This window comes from Hemitrygon akajei, chromosome 19 (assembly GCF_048418815.1).
Source record: "Hemitrygon akajei chromosome 19, sHemAka1.3, whole genome shotgun sequence".
NCBI classification, from domain to species: Eukaryota; Metazoa; Chordata; class Chondrichthyes; order Myliobatiformes; family Dasyatidae; genus Hemitrygon; species Hemitrygon akajei.
Genome location: NC_133142.1, coordinates 22,449,645 through 22,474,972, shown reverse-complemented (window position 1 = coordinate 22,474,972; position 25,328 = coordinate 22,449,645). Strand labels below are relative to the sequence as shown.

At 46.2% G+C, this 25,328-nt stretch overlaps 1 protein-coding gene across 5 annotated transcripts in view; it reads right to left on the bottom strand.

Annotated features, from left to right (window-relative positions):
- The window catches only part of ccdc66 (coiled-coil domain containing 66), a 77,511-nt gene that overhangs the window by 30,911 nt on the left and 21,272 nt on the right, over positions 1 to 25,328 (bottom strand). For all 5 annotated transcript variants that reach the window (XM_073072225.1, XM_073072227.1, XM_073072224.1 and 2 more), the window contains 4 exons: positions 23,888 to 24,030; positions 21,774 to 21,947; positions 12,317 to 12,448; positions 9,729 to 9,994 (listed from right to left, as the gene is read on the bottom strand). In XM_073072225.1, coding sequence (XP_072928326.1) covers positions 9,729 to 9,994; positions 12,317 to 12,448; positions 21,774 to 21,947; positions 23,888 to 24,030 — 715 coding nt within the window. The remainder of the gene's footprint in view (positions 1 to 9,728; positions 9,995 to 12,316; positions 12,449 to 21,773; positions 21,948 to 23,887; positions 24,031 to 25,328) is intronic.

Below are 25,328 nucleotides of genomic sequence, written 5' to 3'. Positions count from 1 at the left end.
CAGAACCTTGTCTGTATTCCTGTGACTGTGGAATCTCCTATCAACACTGCAGTCCTCTTCACCTCTCTGCTGTTCTGAGTCACTGCACCAGACTCAGTGCCTGACGGTCATTTCGCCCTGGTAAATTGTCCCCTTCCATAGTATCTAAAGTTGTAGAATTATTATTGAGGGGAATGGCCACAAATGTTCTCTGTACTGGCTGTGCATTTTCTCTCCTTCTCCTGACAGTCACCCAGTTACCTGTCTCTTGCAATCTAGGGGTGACTACCTTTCTGTAGCTCGTGTCTATCACCTCCTCATTCTCCCATGAGCCAAAGGTCATCGAGCTGCAGCTTGGTGCACCTGTGCAGATGTGTTTATCTAGGAAACTGGAGATCTTCTAGACCTCCCACATATACAGGCAGTCCCTAGGTTACGTACAAGTTTCGTTCCTAAGTCCATCTTTAAGTCGGAACAAGTACATCTGGTATTATTTAGCGTCAGTTAGTCAAATGTTTGTCTTAGTATATAGCATATATTTTACCTTTCTATGCATATAAAACACTTAAGAAACGTATATTCCAATAATTAAACCCCTGCGTTGTTAATTGTAGCTTTAATTGGGGCAGCGCCTTTCACATGCTTCATTATTTTCACTTTATCCATTATCCTTTAAAATTGTTCCAATCGTTGACCGACTGTAGCCTAACGCTTTTCCAATGACCGATGGCGTTTCACCTCTTTCCAAACGCTTTATTATTTCCACTGTAGCGATGTGCTACACACAGCGCTGAAATAACGACACGCAGTCGTTAAGTCGTTTCGAGACTAGTTTATTCAAACTTCGCGGCACTGGCATTTAATCCCTAGCGCCCGCCCTCTCTGGGCGGAAATGACATCAGAGGTGCATTACCAAAGTCTCCCCCCGCGCGCTGGCTATTTGTGAGCCGGTTCGCCTGCGCAGAAAGTGGGTCGCCACATAACCGCTTCCCCCCCCCAGAACCAGCGATACACCCCCCAATGTCCACAGTCTGGATCAGCCTCTGCGCCACGGTGCCTGAACCTCGACTGGCTGCGCCAAGTCCACATGGGCTGGTTTGAGTCGGTCCACAGTGAAAACCTCCTCTCTCCCCCCAATGTCCAGAAAGTATGTGGACCCGTTGTTGTTGATCACCCTGAACGGCCCCTCATACAAACACAAACTTACAGTTCTGCAGGGCTTTGGGTACATGGGTTGGGGTCTGTCTGTGCTGTGAAGTTGGTACGGGGGCCAGGTTGCCGAGATTTCGCATAGCCTGTCCAGGACTGCTGCGGGTTCTTCCTCTTGCCCCCTTGTGGCTGGTATGAACTCTCCCGGGACAGCCAGGGGCGCGCCGTACACCAACTCGGCCGAAGAGGCGCGCATATCCTCTTTGGGCGCTGTACGAATTCCAAGCAGGACCCAGGGAAGCTCGTCCACCCAGTTAGGTCCACTCAGGCGGGCCATGAAAGCCAACTTCAAGTGACAGTGGAAGCGTTCCACCAGTCCGTTCGACTGTGGGTGGTAGGCAGTTGTGTGGTGTAGCTGCGTTCCCAACAGGCAGGCCACAGCCGACCACAGGCTGGAGGTGAACTGGGCGCCTCTGTCAGAGGTAATGTGGGCTGGTACCCCGAAGCGTGCTACCCAGGTTGCGATCCATGCTCGGGCGCAGGAATCGGCAGATGTGTCGGTGAGTGGGACCGCCTCTGGCCACCTCGTGAACCGGTCTACCATATTTAGGAGGTACCGCGCTCCTCGGGACACTGGTAGGGGGCCCACGATATCCACATGAATGTGGTCAAACCTCCGACGGGTGGGTTCGAACTGCTGCGGCGGGGCTTTAGTGTGCCGCTGCACCTTGGCTGTTTGGCACTGCGCGCATGTTCTGGCCCATTCACTGACCTGCTTGTGAAGTCCGTGCCACGCGAACTTGCTGGAGACCAGCCGGACGGTTGTCCTGATAGATGGGTGCGCCAAACCGTGTATGGAGTCGAAAACTCGCCGCCTCCAGGCTGCCGGGACGATGGGGCGAGGTTGGCCGGTAGCCATGTCGCACAGGAGGGTCCTATCACCTGGGCCTACAAGAAAGTCCTGCAGCTGCAAACCCAAGACTGTGGTCCTGTAGCTGGGCATCTCGTCATCTGCCTGCTGTGCCTCTGCCAGTGCTGCATAGTCCACCCCCAGGGACAGGGCCTGGACAGCTGGTCTGGAGAGTGCGTCCGCCACGACGTTGTCCTTTCCCGAGACATGCTGGATATCCGTCGTGTACTCAGAGATGTAGGACAGATGTTGCTGCTGGCGAGCCGACCAGGGATCGGACACCTTCGTGAACGCGAAGGTCAACAGTTTGTGGTCCGTGAACGCGGCAAACTTCTAAGAAGTACCTGAAATGCCGGATTGCCAGATACAGTGCCAACAGCTCCCGGCTGAAAGCACTGTACTTGAGTTCGGGTGGTTGTAGGTGCTTGCTGAAGAATGCCAGGGGCCCTCGATGAGCTGCTCCACACCCCACCGACTGCTGTGTCGGATGCGTCCACCGTGAGGGCGGTCGGAACGTCCGTTCTGGGATGCACCAGCAACACGGCATCTGCCAAGGCTTCCTTGGCTTTAACGAAAGCGGCCGCGGCCTCCTCGTCCCAAGTAATGTCCTTGCCTTTACCCGACATCAGGGTGTACAAAGGGTGCATGATACGGGCTGCTGAGGGGAGGAAACGGTAGTAGAAGTTCACCATACCAACGAACTCCTGCAGGCCTTTGACCGTGTTGGGCCGGGCAAAGTGGCGGATCGCGTCTACCTTGGCGGGCAGAGGTGTTGCCCCGTCTTTGGTAATCCTCTGGCCCAGGAAGTCAATGGTATCGAGACCGAACTGGCATTTGGCCGGGTTGATCATGAGGCCGAAATCACTCAGGCGGGAGAAGAGCTGGCGGAGGTAGGACAGATGCTCCTGACGACAACTGTTGGTTATAAGGAAGTCATCCAAATAGATGAACGCAAAGTCCAGGTCACGTCCCACCACGTCCATTAGCTGCTGGAACGTCTGTGCAGCATTCTTCAGGCCGAACGGGGTGATAAGTGCTGTTTTGGGGATGTCTTCAGGGTGCACCAGGATTTGATGGTATCCCCGGACGAGGTCTACTTTGGAAAGTCCCATGTGAACCGGCTGGTGCCAAACTGCCCCGTGCAGGTTTGCTGAAAAGTCCTGTATGTGTGGCACGGGGTAGCAGTCTGGAGTGGTAGCCTCGTTCAGTCTGCGGTAGTCGCCGCATGGTCTCCAACCCCCAGCTGCTTTGGGCACCATGTGCAGGGGGGAGGCCCATGGGCTGTTGGACCTCCATACGATCTCCAATTCCTCCATCCTCTTGAACTCCTCCTTCGCCAGGTGGAGCTTTTCCAGGGGGAGCCTTCATGTGCGGGCGTGGAGGGGTGGTCCCTGGGTCGGAATGTGGTGCTGTACCCTGTGTCTAGGCATGGCTGCCGTGAACTGTGGTGCCCGAATTGATGGAAATTCCGCCAGGATTCTGGTGAATTTGTTGTCCGACAGTGTGATGGAGTCCAGGTGTGGGGCCGGCAACTTGGCTTCACCCAGGGAGAACGTCTGGAAAGTCTCGGTATGTACCAGTCTTTTCCCTTGCAAGGCAACCAGCAGGCTGTGAGCTCGCAAGAAGTCCGCCCCCAGGAGTGGTTGGGCCACCACGGCCAGTGTGAAGTCCCACGTGAACCGGCTGGTGCCAAACTGCAGCTGCACTGTGCGAGTGCCGTAGGTCCGTATCGTGCTGCCGTTTGTGGCCCTCCGGGTGGGTCCTGGCTTCCTGTTGCAGGTGTCGTACCCCGTTGGGGGCAAGACGCTGATCTCCGCTCTGGTGTCGACCAAGAAGCGGCGTCCCGGACTGTTTGTCCCAGATGTACAAGAGGCTGTCCTGGTGGCCAGCCGCCATAGTCATTAGTGGCAGCTGGCCCTGGCCCTTGCAGGGCGGGCGACAACGGCGGGCTTCTGTGCCCCACCGCTGGTGGTAGAAACACCACTGTTCACTGGCCTCCTCACTCCTGCCTCTGTGTTGTGTGCGCCCCCCCGCCGGGCCTGGTCTGTTCCGCTGTTGGGTGCATGGCCTGGTAATCTGACCGACGGATGCCACGCTCTCCCTCTTGGTTTTCCACAGCACGTCTGCCCGGGCCACCACCTTCCAGGGGTCACTGAAATCTGCGTCGACCAGCAGCAGATGTATGTCCTTGGGCAGTTGCTCTAGGAACGCTTGCTCGAACATGAGGCAGGGCTTGTGTCCATCAGCCAGGGACAGCATCTCGTTCATCAATGCTGACGGCAGTCTGTCTCCCAAACCGTCCATGTGAAACAGGCGGGCACCCCGCTCACGCCGTGAGAGGCCAAAGGTCTCAATGAGTAGCGCTTTGAATGCTTCATATTTGCCTTCTTCCGGGGGCGACTGTATGAAATCCGCAACCTGGGCGGCCGTCTCCTGGTCAAGGGCGCTCACCACGTGGTAGTAACGCATGGAATCAGAGGATATCTGCCGAATCTGGAACTGGGCTTCTGCTTGGCTAAACCACACGCGTGGTCGCAGCGTCCAGAAAGCCGGCAGTTTTAGCGAAACTACAGGAACAGATGAAGAGTCGGTCATCTTTGGTCCAAATCCCTTTTGGACCATCGGGGTCACCAATGTAGCGATGTGCTACACACAGCGCTGAAATAACGACACACAGTCAGTAAGTCGTTTCGAGACTAGTTCATTCAAAACTTCGCGGCGCTGGCATTTAATCCCTAGCGCCCGCCCTCTCCGGGCGGAAATTACGTCAGAGGTGCATTACCAAAGTCTGCCCCAGCGTGCTGGCTATTTGTGAGCCGGTTCGCCTGTGCAAAAAGTGGGTCGCCACACCACTTTATTTTCAATCGCGATCGCTTCCCGTCAATGGAACAGAAACACTGCGGGCAGCGGCTCTCGAGTTTTGCCGGCTCCCGAGGTCCGCTGGGTCCTAAGGACCACTGCATTGAGACAGGCTAAATGGGACAAGTGGGGGCTGTGCTGGGTTTGGGTATTTGATCATCCACAATATTCCGCATGGGAATTTAAACTGGAGGTGGCAGTGTTTTTTTTACAAGGTTGAGTTGCGAGCTCGACATCAACCCGGTACGGGAACGGTCTATCACTGGATCGAACTCGGGAAACTCCATTCTCCAGCCCGGCGCTGATCTCACTGCGCCACCAGCCAACCGGAACAGTGGGGGGGGGGGGGGGGGAGCGGGGTCAGGGTGAACCTTACTAAGAAAAATTTAAGCCAAATACAAAGTTAAACACTCAACACAGTGTCAACGGCAACAATTTAAAATGGCGGACGGTGTCGCGATCCGGCTTAAAATGGCATACGGCATTCTCCTTCCTTGGTTCGTAAGTACAAGTTGTCCGTAAATCAGGCATTCGTAACTCGGGGACTACCTGTAGTACAAGACACTGCCCCTAGAGACATTCTCACTAAACTACAATGGCCGAACAGATAAGGATGAATAAGTAACAACAGAAAGAGAGAAACTTACAAGATACTTTAGCTCAACATAGTCTGATGAGCCAAAGCCACTCTAAACACTAGCACACTCTGAAGAATGACTGCTCTGCTTGCACCTGTGATATTTTTACTGGCCCTTTCTAATGAGTCCCTCTTGCTGATTGGTCGCTCCTCAACTCAGAGAAACTGCCATGAAGCCCTGCCTTTAAAATCTTGATTGCCGACCTCATTGAACGCTAGCTCTTTTTATTTACCTCCGACGTTGATTGTTGAACAACATTAGCTGACAAGTGAAGTCAGAGCCAAAGTAAAAGCAAAAGAGAGGGCATACAAGGAAGCCAAAGCTAGTGGGAAGATTGAGAATCGGGAAGATTTAAAAACTTGCAGAAAGAAAATAAGGTCATTAGGAAGGAAAAGCTGAATTATGAAAGGAAGCTGGCGATTAATATCAAAAAAGATACTACAAGCTTTTTTTAAAGAATAAGTATATAAAGGGTAAAAGAGAGTTGAAGGTAGATATAGGACCAATAGAAAATGACGCTTAAAATATTGTAATGAGAGACGCAGAGACTGCAGAGGAGCTGAATGTGTATTTTGCATCAGTCTTCACAGTGGAAGACATCTGCAGTATACTGGACAATCAAGAGGGTCAGGGAAGTGAAGTACGTGCAGAGAAAATTATGACTCAGAGGGTGCTCAAGAAGCTTCATGGTCTGAGGGTGGATAAATCTCCTGGACCTGATGGAATGTACCCTCAGGTTCTGAAGGAAGTAACTGGAGAGACTGCCGATGCATTAACAATGATCCTTCAAGAATCGATTGATTCTGCCATTGCACTGGATGACTGGAAAATTGCAAATGTTACTCCATTATTTAAGAAGAGTGGGAGGCAGCAGAAAGCCAACATGGTTTCCTGAAAGGAAAATCCTGCCTGACAAACCTACTGCAATCTTTTGAGGAAATTACAAGCAATGTAGACAAAGGAGATGGAGTAGATGTGGTGTACTTGGATTTTCAGAAGGACTTTGACAAGGTGTTACTCAGGAGGCTGCTTAGCAAGATAAGAGCCCATGGAATGACATGGAAGTTACTAGCATGGGTGGAGCTTTGGCTGAACGGCAGAAAACAGAGTGGGAATAAAGGGATCCTATTCTGGCTGGCTGCCTATTACCAGTGGAGCTCCACAGGGGCCGGTGTTGGGACCGCTGCTTTTTACGATGTATGTCAATGATTTGGATTATGAGATTAATGGATTTGTGGCTAAATTTGTCGATGATACAAAGACAATTGTATCATCTTTGATCCAGGTAGTGTTGAGGAAACAGAGATTTAGATAGTTTAGGAGAATGGGCAAAGAAGTGGCAAATGAAACAATGTTGGAAAGTGTATGGTCACGCACTTTGGGGGAAGAAATAAATGGGCAGACTATTATTTAGATGGGGAGAGAATTCAAAACGCAGAGATGCAAAGGGACTTGGGAGTCCTTGCGCAGGATACCCTAATGGTTAACCTGCAGGTTGAGCCGGTGGTGAAAAAGGCAAATACAATGTTGGCATTCATTTCTAGAGGTATAGAATATAAGATCAGAGGTGTAATGTTGAGGCTCTATAAGGCACTCATGAGACCACACTTGGAATATTCTGTGCAGTTTTGGGCTCATCTTAGAAAGGATATACTGACATTGGAGACAGTTCAGAGAAGATTCACGAGAATGATTCCAGGAATGAAAGAGTTACTGTATGAGGAATGTCTGGAGTTCAGGAGAATGAGGAGAGGATCTCATAGAACCATTCTGAATGTTAAAAGGCCTGAACAGATAACTTTGACGTGGTAGGGGAGTCTAGAAGAGGGCACAACTTCAGGATTGAAGGACATCCATTTAGAACAGAGATGCAGAGAAATTATTTTAGTTAGATGGTAAATCTGTGAAATTTGTTGCCACAAGCGGCTGTGGAGGCCAAGTCATTGGATGCTTTTAAGGCAGAGATAGATAGGTTCTTGATTAGCCAGGGCATCAAAGGGTATGGGGAGAAGGCAAGGGAGTGGGGATGACTGGAAGAATTGGATCAGCCCATGATTGAATGGCTAAATGGACTACTTCTGCTCCTATATCTTATGGTCTTATAGTCTTAACTCAGAAAACTACCATGAAGATCTGTTTTTTAAATCTTGAACATGGACCGGACTAAAAGGTACTTTTTGCACATAGCCTGTTGCAGATTGGTCGCTTCCTAACTCAGAGAAACTGACATGAAACTCTACCTTTCAAATCTCAATTGTGATCCTGATTGAAAGCACAAAGCCTAACCCGAGCTGAAGGGTACTGCAGGGTGGACATTGACATTGTGTAGCAGCAGAGCTTTCAGGCTTAACACTGAAGAATCAATAAAAAGATGCTGGCGACCCAAAGCATGCCCAGGCATGCATGGGTAAGATAGAAAACTTTTCAGCTTATATTATGGACAGCATTTTATTTGACTTGAATTATGAATTGAAACTGCAAGTAAAGGCGATTGCAATAAAATGGTATGAGATAGGGAGATTTCATGGTGGTTTTCATGATCAGTAGCCCAAAGTTCATAAGATATACCCGAAAGTATTCAGGAAGCAAAATCTTTATTGTCCAGTATAATCAATCCTGGCTGGGGTTAGACTTCATGCTTCCAAAATGTAAGTGTATAACCTACCAGCAACAACAAGATCACAGTTTTGTGTTAATTATTATCAGTGGTAATTTTTTTGGAGACAAAAATTTTTGCAGTAGGATTGTGTAGGATTGAAGGAACAACAACTCCAAACAGCAAAGATTCTTAATGCAGATATGTACTGTAGATGCTGTAAGTAGCAATCAGGAAGCAAATGTGTTAATTCTATTCTTCACAAAAAGGAGAGATCCAGTTCTGAACATGAAGAAGAAAGAATATAAATGATACATTTACCACAGAATACATGAAGCCCAAAATATACTAATTTTACACTACATTAAATGGATATATGCCACAAGGTATGTCTTACCACTCGGGAATTTCTAACACCAATTCTATTTCTTCTGGTACATACTTTCCTGGTCACAGGACACAAACTACAACTGGAAATTTTGGTGTATAATTATCTTTCAAAATCCTTGAACAAAACATTACTTAATGTTGTATGAGTGCATGTTCTCAGTACATGTGACACTGGGGGAAAAGGATACTGCCACTTGAGCACACGCATTTCATTGTGGTCATTTGGTGATTACATATAAAGTATACTTACAACGACAGAAGGCCATTGAACAAAACTGAAACCTTTGTGCACCATGAAACAGTGTGGACATTTGCAATGAAGCACACAGTGATGGAAGTCCTAAACCCAACTTGTACATCTTAGAAATGTGGAAGCTGATTAAAACAGTGTCAACATACTGAAGATCAGATTGAGAACCATGTGCAGCTTACACCACTTCAGACATGTATAGGGACTGTACTGACATAGGATACTCAAAAAACATATTGTTGATTATCTGCACAATGTTTAAGAAAAAATTACATGATGTAGGCATTGTTGATAAAATCTGAATTTATTGCACATCCCCAGATGGCAGTGGTAGCGGTGGGAAATCACTTTGAACTTTTCAGGTCTCAGTGGTGAAATTTCATTGTAGGGAATTTGAATATCTGAAGTAATAATGAAGTCAACTGAATTGGGAAAGTTAACTTTTAAGTAGCAACATTCCCATGTTGCTGCTACCCTCAAACTTCCCAGATAGTCTCACTTTCTCCAAACTGGAAAATGCTGAGTAGAAACCTTGATAAGTTGCTATACTACTTTTTGTAGGTAATTTACACTAAAATTGTAATCAATATTGAGAAAACTAGGGCGAACAATTGGATGCCAAATGTATTGCTGCATCAAAGATGAACCATTTCTCAGATCTAATTATAGTTGCACTAATTCAGAGAATTCATGCTCCTGACATGTGCCTTGCAAAAGGTAGAAAGCTTCTGGGGAGTTAGGAAAGTCTTCTGCCATTGGATACATAGCATCTGGCATTAAATACAAATTAAAAACATTTCAACAGTGAAAAGTGACATTGCCATTTCATTACTCCAATTTTGTTCTTGAAAATAAACTGTCTTATTTGTTTTAAATTACATTTTATGGAATACAATTTGGCAAGAAAAAGTTAAACATCATCCATCCTTTTACAGGAAGAAAACAGCTAAATCTAACCTTGATTTCTGTGTGTTGGTCAAATCAGATCCCGTGTCACCCACCATGAACCCCGTATCTTCTCCAGTAGAAGAGATGTGTTGAACAGGTAGAGGAGATGCCACTGCAGGAAACTGCTGAATTTTTAAAATCCCTGGTTGTCCATCCCCTGATGTAGATGATTTTTCCATTGTTGATCCAAGGACATTTTCAGAAACTGGAATTTGCTGCTGAGCTTTTTTCTGGTAAGAGTCAAAGTGCATGGCCCATCTGCTATGATGATCACCCTAATTAACCGAATAAATAGAATGGCATGGCAGCAAAAAAAAAAGTAAGTTTTAATCAATTCCTTGATTATCTCTTGGTGATTTAGAGTCAGAGTTATACAGCTTAGGAAGTGCCCCCTGAGCTGAATTTTACCATGCTAACCAAGATGCCTACCTGAGCTAGTCCCTTAGCCCATATTCATGTCAATGTTTCCTTCCAATATACCTAAATGCCTTTTTTAAGCATTATATTTGTACATGCCTCTACCATTTATCTGGCAGCTCATTCCACGTAGCCACTACCCTCACTGAAAAACTTACTTCTCAGGTCCCCTTTATATTTATCTCCCCTCACGTCAGATCAAAGTACTCTAGTTTTAGGACCTAGTATACATAAGAAAAAGACTGCGACCATTCACCATTTCTATGCCTCTTGTGAATTCACATACCTCTACAAAATCACCCGTCACAGAGGAGAAAAGCCACAATATACTCTGCCTTTTCTTATAATTCATGCTTTTCTGCACCTTATCCAGCTTAATACATCCGTCTAAGCCATTTGACCAGAACTGCACACAATTTTCATTACTATCAGAGTGTCATACTATTTTGACTGCCTTCAACTCATTAGTTGTCACACATTTCTTTGCATTACTACCAACAGGGAGGAGGTACAGACCCACAGTCAGTGCTTTAAGAACAGCATTTTCCACTCTGTAATCAGATTTCTGAAAGGTCCATTAACACAACCGCATTATAAGTCTCAAACATGAGGAAATCTGCAGATGCTGGAAATTCAACAATAACACACACAAAATGCTGGTGGAACACAGCAGGCCAGGCAGCATCTATAGGGAGAAGCGCTGTCGACGTTTCAGGCCGAGACCCTTTGTCAGGACCATCCGAAAGGAAAGATAGTAAGAAATTTGAAAGTAGTGGGGGGAGGGGGAAATGCAAAATGATAGGAGAAGACCGGAGGGGGTGGGATGAAGCTAAGAGCTGGAAAGGTGATTGACGAAAGTGATACAGAGCTGGAGAAGGGAAAGGATCATGGGACGGGAGGCCTCAGGAGAAAGAAAGGGGGGGGGGGAAGCACCAGAGGGAGATGGAGAACAGGCAAACAATTAAATATGTCAGGGATGGGGTAAGAAGGGGAGGGGCATTAACAGAAGTTAGAGAAGTCAATGTTCATGCCATCAGGTTGGAGGCTACCCAGCTGGTATATAAGGTGTTGTATAAGCTGAGCGTAGGTGTACGCTCGGTCTGCCAGAAAAAGCAGGATCTCCCAGTGGCCACACATTTTAATTCCATGTCCCATTCCCATTCTGATATGTCTATCCATGGCCTCCTCTATTGTCAAAATGAATCCAAACTCAGGTTGGAGGAACAACACCTTATATACCGGCTGGGTAGCCTCCAACCTGATGGCATGAACATTGACTTCTCTAACTTCCGTTAATGCCCCTCCTCCCCTTCTTACCCCATCCCTAACATATTTAGTTGTTTGCCTGTTCTCCATCTCCCTCTGGTGCTTCCCCTCTCCTTTCTTTCTCCTGAGGCCTCCCATCCCATGATTCTTTCCCTTCTCCAGCTCTGTATCACTTTCGCCAATCCCCTTTCCAGCTCTTAGCTTCATCGCACCCACTCTGGTCTTCTCCTATCATTTCGCATTTCCCCCTCCCCCCACTACTTTCAAATCTCTTACTATCTTTCCTTTTGGTTAGTCCTGACGAAGGGACTCGGCCGGAAACGTCGACAGCGCTTCTCCCTATAAATGCTGCCTGGCCTGCTGTGTTCCACCAGCATTTTGTGTGTGTTGTTGTTCGCATTATAAGTCTTTTGCACTATATTTATTTTTGTCATGAATATAGTAATTTTTATGTCTTACATTGTACTGCTACTGCGTAACTACAAATTTCATGATATATATCAATGATAATGAACCTGATTAATTTTGTATTGATCCAAGCAAGGATGAGGCCTTACCATTGCCAAGCTTTAAGTTAATGTTTGGCCCTGTTGCCTACTCAAAGCTGCTAAGGAAATTGGAACAATGTGACTCAAAATGCATTAAACTCTCCAACACCCAACTAAAAACTAAATTACATAAATTCTGCATGTAAAGAACAAAATGAAACCAAAACTGATCACATAATATTGGTGATATTGAAACCGGAGTTATTGGAGGGAGAAACAATATGTAAACTTTCTACATGTTTGCATGCCTAGTAGACAAGTAAAAGCAAATTCTAGTAGTACGCCATGCTCACAATACATCATGTCAGGAAACAACATTCACTGGCAGTCTGTGCTCAGTTATATTATTCTATTATTAAAAATTACCCCTGCATATTTTAACTTTTCTTTCAGCTTCCTTTCTTTTTCTTCTTCTCTTTGCTTATCAAGCTCTTGGAGCCACTTTTTTTGCTGTTCACGTTTTATTGCACTGAAAAGATGGTCTTGGGGTGAATATTCCTGTAGTGATAACAAAAGCACTTCAAAATGATACACTTTCTCAAAGACTAAATAAATTTATAAAAATGGACAATATCATCTTCCTTATGAACTAATTATTTTGATTTAATTATTTTAAAATATTAAACCAAAGTTATTCAAGCAATGAGATAATTGGCATGACCCTATATTATAATTTTTCTACTGATGTCCAAACGGATCATCATTTCACATACATTGCATAAATCTTTAATATAGCACCTTGTTGCCTGGAAACTAGAACAGACTAACCGATGCATATTGGCATCAATCTACATCGCCATTTCAGGAAATTAGATTTCAAAGCACACAACAGTACCCTTGTTCAATTTATATGTACAGTAGATTTAGGGTAGTGTCTTTACACAATGCAAAATACATGATCAAAAATTATTTCACTGCATAATTATGCTTAAGCAGATAAATATAATCAATGCAGGTACCAATAATATACTGTAGCACAAAAGTAACATCTTAAGTACAGTCTTAAAAACATTTTAAGGTCAGTGGGTCTGCCCAGGAACACCAATCTGCAAACCCCACTCACCCCGCCTCCCAATAATCCTACAATAGTGGCATGGTAGCAAAATGCTATGACAGTGCCAGTGACCCATGTTCAATTCAGCCTGTGTCTGATAGGAGTTTGTATGTTCTCCCTGTGACCGCATGGGTTTCCTCCCAAATTTTAAAGACATAAGGGTTAGAGTTAGTAAGATCTGGACATGCCATGTTGGTGGCAGAAGCATACTTCCACTTCCCCTAGCACACCTTCAGACCATACATCAACCGTCTCGACTTCACTACACCCTGTTCCAATTCCAGCCTTACTCCTTCCGAACACTCTGCTCTCCGCTCCCTTCGCACCAATCCCAACCTCACTATAAAACCTGTTGATGGGGGGGGGGGGGGGGGGGAACTGTTGTTGTCTGGTGTATTGACCTCTACCTGGCCGAGGCACAGTGACAACTCTTAGATACCTCCTCTTATTTACCCCTTGATCATGACCCCACTAAGGAGAACCAGGCCATTGTCTCCTATACCATCACCAACCTTATCAGCTCTGGGGATCTCCCATCCACTGCCACCAACCTCATAGTTCCCACACCCCGCACTTCCTGTTTCTACCTCCTACCCAAGATCCACAAACCTGCCTGTCCAGGTAGACCTATTGTCTCAGCTTGTTCCTGCCCCACTGAACTCATTTCTGCATACCTTGACACTGTCTTATCCCCCCTTGTTCAATCTCTTCCCACCTATGTTCGTGACACTTCTCACACTTTGAATTTTTTCTTTTTTTTTGTAATTTATTTTTGTTATTGAAGTTCATCAAACAAACATTTCCATAAGATGTATTTCAGACATTGTACATATATATCACAAAATCTTCACAAAGTATTTATCTGGGGTATACACTTATAGAAAAGAGTGGAAAGAAAAAACAAGCAAAAGGAAAGAACTATGTACAATTAGGGAGTGATCTTTTTTTTTTACAACAGATTCATTGATCTGTGAGAATAAAATCAGGCCTATGAGGCATTATGTAGTTAAACCATTTTTCCCAGTATGAATCAAATTGTTCCAGCTTATGATTAACAGATGCTGTTATCTTCTCCATTTTGTAAATGTCCATTGTAATTTCCAGACATGTATTTAAAGTTGGGCTCTCCTGTGATAACCATTTCCTAGTAAGAGTCTTTTTACCAGCCACCAATAGTATATTCATTAAATATTTATCTCTTTTCAACCATTCTTGAGGTATATATCCAAAATATATGGTCTTACTCTCCAAGGGTATTTCACATTTAAAGATGTCTTGTAGGGCATTGTGTGTCCCCCTCCAATAGTTTTTGATAACAGGGAAGTCCCAAAAAATATGATAATGATTTGCATTTTGATTTCCACAATTTCTCCAGCAAACAGGGAGGTTACCATCATAATGGGATTTCTGAGAGGGTGTAATAAAATATCTTATCAAGTTTTTCCATCCAAACTCCCTCCATTTCTGTGAATTGGTACACTTCCACTGATATCTCCATATTGTTGTCCATTCTTCCTCAGATATAATTATCCCTCCTTCCTTCTCCCATTTTGTTTTAATGTATGAAGTCGAATGTGTTTTAAGATTTGACAACCCCTTATACATGCTTGAAATGATTCTACTACCATTATCTGAATTATATGCTTTTCTAAAGAGCTCTATCAAGCATGTATTTGCCTTGGTTACATTTTTAAGCGTCTTATTAACATATTGTCGCATCTGTAAATACCGACAAAAATCTTGCTTTTCTAAGAGCAAACACGAGGAAATCTGCAGATGCTGGAAATTCAAACAACAACACACACAAAATGCTGGTGGAACACAGCAGGCCAGGCAGCATCTATAGGGAGAAGCTTATTGTTTTTCTAATAAGTGTTTCTCTTTAAGCATTTCAAAACTGAACAGTGTTCCTTCTTTCATTATGTTGCAAAGAACTGTTATTCCTTTAGCTGTCCAGTCCTTAAATCTAGCATCCAATTTATTTGGTGTAAAATCAGAGTCATATGCACACCATTTAAGAATTGCAATATCTCCCTCTAGATTATATTCTTTTATTGTAGTTTTCCATATTTTAAGAGTCAATTTCACCCATGGGTTATCAATAGTATTTATGTACCTTTGCAGGTTGTTATCAGCCAAAATTGCTTGTATGGGGATGGGAAGTAATGCTTTGAATTTTTTCAATGATTTTAGGTTCCCTGGCTCCCACCGCCTTATTTTAACTATGGACATCCAGTCCCTATATACCTCCATCCCCCACCGGGATAGTCTCAAAGTTCTTCGCTTCTTTTTGGATTCCAGACCTAACCAATTCCCCTCTACCACCACTCTCCTCCGTCTAGCGGAATTAGTTCTTACTCTCAATAATTTCTCCTTTGGCTCCTCCCACTTCTTCCAAACCAAGGGTGTAGCCATGGGCACCTGTATGGGTCCCAGTTATGCCTGCCTTTTTGTTGGCTTTGTGGAACAATCCATGTTCCAAGTCTATACGCGTACCCGTCCCCCTCTTTTCCTTCGCTACATCGACGACCGCATTGGCGCTGCCTCCTGCATGCATGCTGAGCTCGTTGACTTCATTGACTTTGCCTCCAACTTTCACCCTGCCCTCAAATTTACCTGGTCCATTTCCGACACCTCCCTCCCCTTTCTTGATCTTTCTGTCTCCATCTTTGGAGAAGGCTTATCTACTGATATCTACTATAAGCCTACAGATTCTCACAGCTACCTGGACTATTCCTCTTCCCACCCTGTCTCTTGCAAAAATGCTATCCCCTTCTCACAATTCCTCCGTCTCCGCCGCATCTGCTCTCAGGATGAGGCTTTTCATTCCAGGACGAAGATGTCTTCCTTTTTTAAACGAAGGGGCTTCCCTTCTTCCACTATCAACTCTGCTCTCAAATGCATCTCTCCCACTTCCCGCACATCTCCCCTCACCCCATCTGCCCGTCACCCTACTCGGAATAGGGTTCCCCTTGTCCTCACCTACCACCCCACCAGCCTCCAGGTCCAACGGATAATTCTCCGTAACTTCCGCCACCTCCAACGGGATCCCACTACCCAGCACATCTTTCCCTCCCCCCCCTTTCCACAGGGATCGCTCCCTACACGACCCCCTTGTCCACTCGTCCCCCCCCATCCCTTCCCACCGATCTCCCTCCTGGCATTTATCCTTGTAAATGGAACAAGCGCTACACCTGCCCTTACATTTCCTCCCTCACCACCATTCAGGGCCCCAGACAGTCCTTCCAGGTGAGGCGACACTTCACCTGTGAGTCGGCTGGTGTGGTATACTGCGTCCGGTGCTCCCGGTGTGGCCTTTTATATATTGGTGAGACCCGACGCAGACTGGGAGGCCGTTTCGCTGAACACCTACGCTCTGTCCGCCAGAGAAAGCAGGATCTCCCAGTGGCCACACATTTTAATTCCACGTCCCATTGTGGCGACCCACTTCCCAGCGCACTCGAACTGGCTCACAAAGTGGCGCGCGCCGGCATTGAGGATGGTCGCAAAAAGGGCGCCAAGCCTGCTTCACCAGTAAGGGGAAAAGCCTGCGCGCGGGACGGGACTGTGAGTCCGTGGAGGGCGGGATCAGGAAGGCTTTAAAGCGAGGCCGCGAGGTTTGAGTAAATCTCTTTGCAACTGCAGCTCACCGGCTCCGTGTCATTATTTCAGCGCTGCGTGTAGCGCACCGCTACAATTGGTTACCCCGACGGCCCAAACGATATTTGGGCCGAAGATAAACGACGCTGTATCTGTTCATGCAGTTTCGTTAAAACTGCCAAGCTTCTGGACGCTGCGACCTCACCTATGGTTCCAGCAAGCAGAAGCCCAATTCCACATTCGGCAGATAGCCTCGGATGCCACACGTTACTACTACGTGGTGAGCTCCCTCGACCAGGAAACAGCGGCTCAGGTTGAGGAGTTCATACAGTCGCCCCCAGCGGACGGCAAATACACAGAATTCAAAGCCTTGCTCATAAGGACTTTCGGACTCTCACTGCGCGAACCAGCTGCCCGCTTAATGCACCTGGATGGTTTGGGAGACAAGCCGCCGTCGGCTTTGATGAACAAGATGCTCTCCCTGGCCAGAGGTCACAAGCCCTGCTTCATGTTTGAGCAGGCATTCCTGGAGCAGCTGCCCGAGGACATATGCCTGCTGCTGTCCGACGCGGATTTCAGCGACCCCCGGAAGGTGGCGGCCCTGGCGGACGTGCTGTGGAAAGCCAAGGAGAGTGGGGTGTCCGTCGCACAGATCACCAGGCCACGCTCCCAGCAGCAAACCAGACCAGGCCCGGCCGCAGAGCCCGCTAACCACAGAGGCGGGGGTGAGGAGACCAACGAACAATGGTGCTTCTACCACCAGCAGTGGGGTGCAGAAGCCCGCCGCTGTAGCCCACCCTGCAAGTTCCTGGGAAACACCAGGGCCAGCCGCCGCTGATGGCTACGGCAGCTGGCCATCAGGATAGCCTCCTGTATGTCTGGGACAAGCCTGTTTTTGGTCGACACCGGAGCCGAGATCAGCGTCTTACCTCTGACGAGTTACCACACCCGCAACAGAGCACCGGGTCCCACCCTGACGGCCGTGAATGGCAGCACAGTAAGGACCTGCGGCACCCGTACAGTGCGGCTACAATTCGGCTCCAGCCGGTTCACATGGGACTTCACACTGGCCGCTGTAGCCCAACCGCTCCTGGGAGCGGATTTTTTGTGAGCTCACAGCCTACTGGTCGACCTGCCAAGGAAGCGACTGGTCCATGCCGAGACTTTTCAAATGTTCTCTCTGGGTGAAGCCCAATTGCCAGCCCCACACCTAGACTCCATCACGCTGTCCGACAACGACTTCACCAGAGTCCTGGCGGATTTCCCATCGGTTCTGGCACCGCAGTTCACGGCAGCCATGCCCAGACACGGCGTACAACACCACATCCCGCCACAAGGACCACCCCTCCACGCCCGTGCTCGAAGGCTTCCCCCGGACAAGCTCCGACTGGCGAAGGAGGAGTTCAAGAGGATGGAGGAATTGGGGATCATACGGCGGTCTGACAGCCCATGGGCCTCCCCCTGCACATGGTGCCCAAAGCAACAGGGGGCTGGAGACCATGCGGCGACTACCACAGGCTGAATGAGGCTACAATACCGGACCGCTACCCTGTGCCGCACATTCAGGACTTTACAGCAAACCTGCACGGCGCACAGATCTTCTCCAAGGTAGACCTCGTCCGAGGATACCATCAAATCCCGATGCACCCGGACGACGTCCCCAAAACGGCACTCATCACCCCTTTCGGCCTTTTCGAGTTCCTCCGCATGCCGTTCGGCCTAAAGAATGCCGCACAGACGTTTCAGCGGTTAATGGACGCGGTGGGACACGACCTGGACGTCGCTTTCATCTATTTGGACGACATCCTCATAGCCAGCAGCAGTCGTCAGGAGCATCTGTCCCACCTCCGTCAACTCTACACCCGACTGAGTGAATACGGCCTGACAATCAACCCGGCCAAATGCCAGTTTGGGCTCGACACCATCGACTTCCTGGGCCACAGGATTACTAAAGATGGGGCAACCCCTTTGCCCGCTAAGGTAGACGCAGTCCGCCATTTCCCCCGACCCAACACAATCAAAGGCCTTCAGGAATTCGTGGGTATGGTGAATTTCTACCACCGCTTCCTCCCTTTAGCTGCCCGAATCATGTGCCCCCTGTTCGCCCTGATGTCGGGTAAGGGCAAGGACATTACCTGGGACGAGAAGTCCGCCGCCGCTTTCATTAAAACCAAAGAAGCCTTAGCAAATGCCGTGATGCTAGTGCACCCCAGTACGGACGTCCCTACCGCCCTCACAGTGGACGCATCTAACATGGCAGTCGGTGGGGTGCTGGAACAACTCATCGAGGGTCGCTGGCAACCCCTGGCGTTTTTCAGCAAACACCTATGACCACCCGAGCTCAAATACAGTGCTTTCGACCGGGAACTGTTGGCGCTATACCTGGCAATCCGGCATTTCAGGTACTTCTTAGAAGGAAGGCCTTTCACCGAGTTCACGGACCACAAACCTCTTACCTTTGCATTCACGAAAGCATCCGACCCCTGGTCGTCCCGCCAGCAGCGACATCTGTCCTACATCTCCGAATACACGACGGATGTCCGGCACGTCTCGGGAAAGGACAATGTCGTGGCGGACGCCCTCTCCTGCCCTAATGTCCAAGCCCTGACCCAGGGGATAGACTATGAAGCACTGGCGGAGGCGCAGCAGGCAGACGAGGAGATCCCTAGTTACAGGACTGCAGTCTCCAGTTTGCAGCTCTAGGACCTCCCCGTAGGCCCAGGTGAGAGAACCCTACTCTGTGACATCACCACTGGCCAACCCCGCCCCGTCGTTCTGGCGGCAGCGCGTTTTCAACTCCATTCACAACTTAGCGCACCCCTCCATCAGGACAACCGTCCAGATGGTAGCCAACAGGTTCGTTTGGCACTGACTCTGCAAGCAGGTCAGTGAATGGGCCAGAACGTGCATGCACTGTCAAACAGCCAAGGTGCAGCGGCACACCAAAGCTCGGCCGCAGTAGTTCCACCCCACCCACCAGCGTTTTGACCACATTCATGTGGATATTGTGGGCTCCCTGCCAGTGTCGCAAGGAGCGCGGCACCTCCTGACTATCGTGGACCGGTTCAGAAGATGGCCAGAGGTGGTCCCGCTCACCGACACCACCTCCGGACTCTAATTGCCACCTGGGTATCTCACTTTGGTGTACTGGCCCACATTACCTCCGACAGAGGCGCCCAGTTCACCTCCAGCCTGTGGTCAGCTATGGCCAGCCTTTTGGGGACACAGCTGCACCACACAACTGCCTACCACCCACAGTCGAACGGACTAGTGGAGCGTTTCCACCGTCACCTGAAGTCGGCTCTCATGGCCCGCCTCAAAGGGCCTAACTGGGTGGACGAGCATTCCTGGGTCCTGCTCGGAATCCGCACGGTGCCCAAAGAAGATCTGCACACCTCGTCGGCCGAGTCGGTGTACGGTGCACCCCTGGTTGTCCCAGGAGAGTTTGTACCAGTCCCAAGGGGGCAAGAGGAAGAACCCGCAGCAGTCCTGGGCAGACTACGTGAGAGGCTCGGTAACCTGGCCCCCATACCCACTTTGCAGCATGGGCAGAACCCGACCTGCGTACCCAAAGACCTGCAAAACTATAAGTTTGTTTTTGTACGGCAGTGCGGACATCGGGCACCGCTACAGCGGCCCTACGAGGGGCCGTTTACCGGCACCGGCACCGCGGCGCAGAGGCAGACCTCCCAAACAGAGTCCGACCCAGACTGTGGACATTGGGGAGGTGTATCGCCGGTTCTGGGGGGGGGGGGGTTACGTGGCGACCCACTTCCCAACTCACTCAAACCGGCTCACAATGCGGCGCGCGCCGGCATTGAGGCTGGTCGCAAAAAGGGCGCCAAGCCTGCTTCACCAGCAAGGGGAAAGGCCTGCGCGCAGGACGGGACTGTGAATACACGCCCCCTACAGCATTCCCGGCCGGGGAGGGCGGGATCAGGAAGGCTTTAAAGTAAGGCCGCGAAGTTTGAATAAATCTCTTTTTGCAACTGCAGCTCACCGACTCCGTGTCGTTATTTCAGTGCTGCGTGTAGCACACCGCTACACCATTCCCATTCTGATATGTCTATCCATGGCCTCCTCTACTGTCAAAATGAATCCAAACTCAGGTTGGAGGAACAACACCTTATATACCATCTGGGTAGCCTCCAACCTGATGGCATGAACATTGACCTCTAATTTCCGTTAATGCCACTCCTCCCCTTCTTTCCCCATCCCTGACATATTTAGTTGTTTTTTTTCCCTCTCTCTCTCTGCCCATCACTCTGCCTGTTCTCCATCTCCCTCTGGTGCTTCCCCCCTCTTTCTTTCTCCCAAGGCCTCCCGTCCCATGATCCTTTCCCTTCTCCAGCTCTGTATCACTTTCGCCAATCACCTTTCCAGCTCTTAGCTTCATCCCACCCCCTCCGGTCTTCTCCTATCATTTCGCATTTCCCCCTCCCCCCACTACTTTCAAATCTCTTAGTATCTCTCCTTTCATTTAGTCCTGACGAAGGGTCTCAGCCCTAAACGTCAACAGTGCTTCTCCTTATAGATGCCGCCTGGCGTGCTGTGTTCCACCAGCATTTTGTGTGTGTTGTTCATCTTCAGACCATGTTGGTCATTGACATAAATTACACATTTCACTGTATGTTTCCATGTACACACCACAAATAAAGCTAATCTTTATATCTACAGGTCATTAATTGTAAGGTTTGGAATGATTCCTGACAGATGGAATGCTAGCTATGATTTCCTGATTGGTATCCAGCAGAAAACTTGTATTTGGTGTGTTTTCCTGCACCGCTTCCCAGTATGGATATTAACCCATTAAAATGTCTTATCAAATTGGACTAACATGCTGTAAAATACATTCATGGGATGAGTGATCGTTATAGACTGACTATTGATCAGCCTGTAGATCCTTTATCTATACAATACTATTCCTCAAGGAAAGTGTGATTATAAAGAATCAAGTATTTAGTCAAAAGCTTAACATCAGCAAAAGTCACCCAGTTTCAAAATGTTGCCCATAATTAACTTAGCTTATTAGACCAAATTGACTGCAGTCCATTTCTACTTAACAGTACAATGCCACTCACGATGAAAATTCTTCTGGATTAGGTAACAATTTTATTGGATTGTTATTTTGGTTGAGGTGAAGGAGAAAAGTAGAAAAAGTACTCTTACCCCAAGGACAAAGGCTGAACGAATGGCGGCAGGCAAATCTGGAAAACTAAAGCTAGAAGCTTTTCCAATAGGACCATCTGAAGGAACATCTGATTTTGAAGTATTTGTCACAGTTGGAGCAGTGCTGATCACTCGACTATCATTATGGTAGCCAGATGCAACAGATACACTTGCCTGGGATTAAAGTGGAAAAAAAACAATAATCTACACTTTATGATCTCCTTATGTAAAACATTACTTTCTGCACAATATTTGAAACTGATTATATTGCTGTTGTTGGTTACACAAAAAGAACTATTCTTTGGAGATTTGAGAGCAATACTAAATGAGATACAGCATACAGAAACAGGATATTTGCCCCACTGAGTCCACACCAACTACATTTGTATTTCACACCAACCCTACTGATAATTTCCAACTAAAAAGTTTTGCTCAGTAATAAAAAACTAAGGCAAATGTTCAGCTGCTATTCTAAAGTTTGAACTTATCAGAAAGCTATATTTAAGTCATAAAGTATTCCATTACTGCTTCAACTACTTAATCTTGTGCTATTCTGTGTTTATTAGTTCATAAATTCTGCAATTCTCTTGAAATTCATGACATTTTCACAAATCATTGTAGACTTTCAAACAGATCTAAAATTGTGAATTTCTTTTTCTCCTGATAATCTAGTCCAAAAGAAATGGTGAGATTTAGCTTCTTATACTTACTATGTTGACAAACATTGCCATTCTTATGTTCATGCACACACACAAACACTGAAGAAAAGGGTTGTCCTGGTTACGACTTACTCATCAATAACTTTTCAAAAAAATTCCAATCTGAGTCATTAACGTTTATGTGTACAAGATCTGACAGATACAGCTGCCTACATTATATCAAGTTACATCCGAAGGAGTACTCAGTTATCTCTGAAATGTTTTAAGAAAATGCAAGACTGTAAAAAGGTACCTAGATCTGCAAGTACAGAGAGTCAATGTATACATTCAGTGACCATTTTATTAGGTACCTCTGATTTATTTATACCTGTGTACTTTTGTGATCTTTTGCTGCTGTTCATGCACTTCAAAATTTGATGTGCTGTGCATTCGGAGATGCTCTTCTGCACACACTGTTGCCTTCCTGTCAGCTTGAACCAGTCTGGCCATTCCCCTCTGACCCCTCTCAGTTTTGCTCACAGAACTGTTGCTCACTGAATACTTTTGTTTTTTACATTATTCTCTGTAAACTCTAGAGACTGTTCTGTGTGAAAATCCCAGGAAATCAACATTTTCTGAGATACTCAAACAACCCCATCGGGCACCAACAATCCTTCCACGGACAATGTTACTTAGATCACATTTCCTTCTCATTCGGATGTTTGGTAGGAACAATAACTGAACTGTTTGACCATATCTACTTCTTTTATGCATCGAGTTGCTGCAACATGATTGGCTGATTAGAAATTTGCATTAACGAAGTATACAGGTGTACCTAATAAAGTGGACTTGGAGTGTCGACTGCATATATTTGTACTTAAGAGAAAATAACCAAATGATTATCAAAGATGAGCTTGCATTCAGTCAACATTAGCATATAAAGCTGATATGCAAATATTGACTTTTTAAACAGCCCATTAACATCCATGGATCCAACCTATCTAAATGCTGAGAGATTAATTTAGCTTGACAATTTCCTAACTGAACCCATGTTTTTAAACCATTCATATGTTGTTCTAAGAAATACCATTTTAATCTATAATCTAATATTTTCCAGTCTTTCTATTTACTTATTCTAGACTAGACTATTTACGAAAAATAAGGAAAATACCCAAGAAGGAAAGTTAGCAAGATACTATTTCTGAAGCTGGATATTTGCAAAATCAGCTTGCTCTCCATATGGTACTGCCCTGGCTTGCATATACAGCATAGACAGCGAGGACACAATATCCATGGTCAACCCCGATCAAGTGAAGGCCGTAGATATTTGCAAAACATTAACAGTAACATTATGAGATTGCAGAAATTATCTTTACCCTCTAAAAATAAGAGGAAGCAAATCAGTGAAGCAAAGGAGAGATAATAATCAGAAAAGCAGGAAAGAAAGAAATATTAAAAAAATTTTTTTACCCTTACCTTTCCTTTAAAGGTTTCAAGTATGTTCTTTGTGTTGGATTGCATGGATGTCCCTGTACCCTGTCTTCCCCATGGATTCCATTCCAAATATTTTGTATCTTCATTTTTTCTTTGTTGCTGTTTCTTTAAAGCCACCTGCTCATCTTAAGATATGCAATACCCAAAAAATATGGTCAATTATTTCAGACAGCCCTATTGACAGTATTATTGATTCCAAAACTCAATTCACGGCAAAGGTTTAATATATATATATTTTTAATTATTTCTGATTAAAAAGTCATTCCCCTAAAATGAACTACTTTTCATTACCCAAATACTGCCTAACCTAACTATCTTCTGGTTTCAAATCTGCTTTCCATTTTGCTGTTTTAATTTAAAGAAGGGGATTTTTTTTTTGCGCTCCAAGGCAGTGGACATAGTGCTGGAAATATTTAACATATTTAAAATTGAGCTCAATATTTCACTCTTAAAATTTTAAGTATTGATTAAATATCTACAAATTATCCAATTAATACACCTAATTTACAACCTCTGAACAGTAAAAACACACATACAAGGAATGAACATTCCTATTTATAGCAGAAAAAAAAGTTCCTGAGTGCAGTTTAAAGTTCCTGGGTGTCAAAATTTCTCAAGACCCATCCTGGGGTCAACATATTGAATTGCAAATAAGTCATGCCAGGTGCTATATTTCATTAGGAGTTTGAGGAAATCTGATATATCATTGAAGACTAGCAAATATCTACAGGTGGACCATGGAGAACATTCTGACTGGTTGCATCATGGTCTGGTATGGAGGCGTCAATGCACTGGATCGGAGAAACTTGCAGAGGGCTGTAAACTCAACGCCATTATAGATAATATCCTCTTAAAGAATATTTCAAAGATGATGCCTCATGAAGGACCCTCACCATTGAGGACATGCCCTCTTCTCATTACTACCATCAAGGTCATACAAAAGCCTGAAGACCAAGACTCAACACTCTAAGAAAAGCTTCTTCCCCTCTACCTTCAGATTTCAGAATGGTCCATGAATCCATGCCACTCCGTCAATATTTTGCTCTATTTTTGCCCAACATTTATAATTTTATATTCTTATTGAAATTTATAGCAAGCTTTGGTTATTGTACTGTACTGCTGCTTCAAAACAACAAATTTCATGACTTATATCAGTGATAATAAACCTGACTCTGAAGTTACACAAGATGGCTGGAATTAGAATTTTATTTTAACAGAGGGACTTTAATTTATTGTAGAGGTAATGTTACAAAAATCAAAGGCCATAGGCAGAGCAGCTCAGAGTTTCAGAATGCAACTATAAATGCCTGAGACATGGAGGAGAAAAAAAAATTCCATGGTTATGAATTGTGTATAAAGAAGTCTACAGAGAAAAATTCTGTGAATTCAATGGGTTGGGGGGTGGGGAGATGTTGGATTAAGT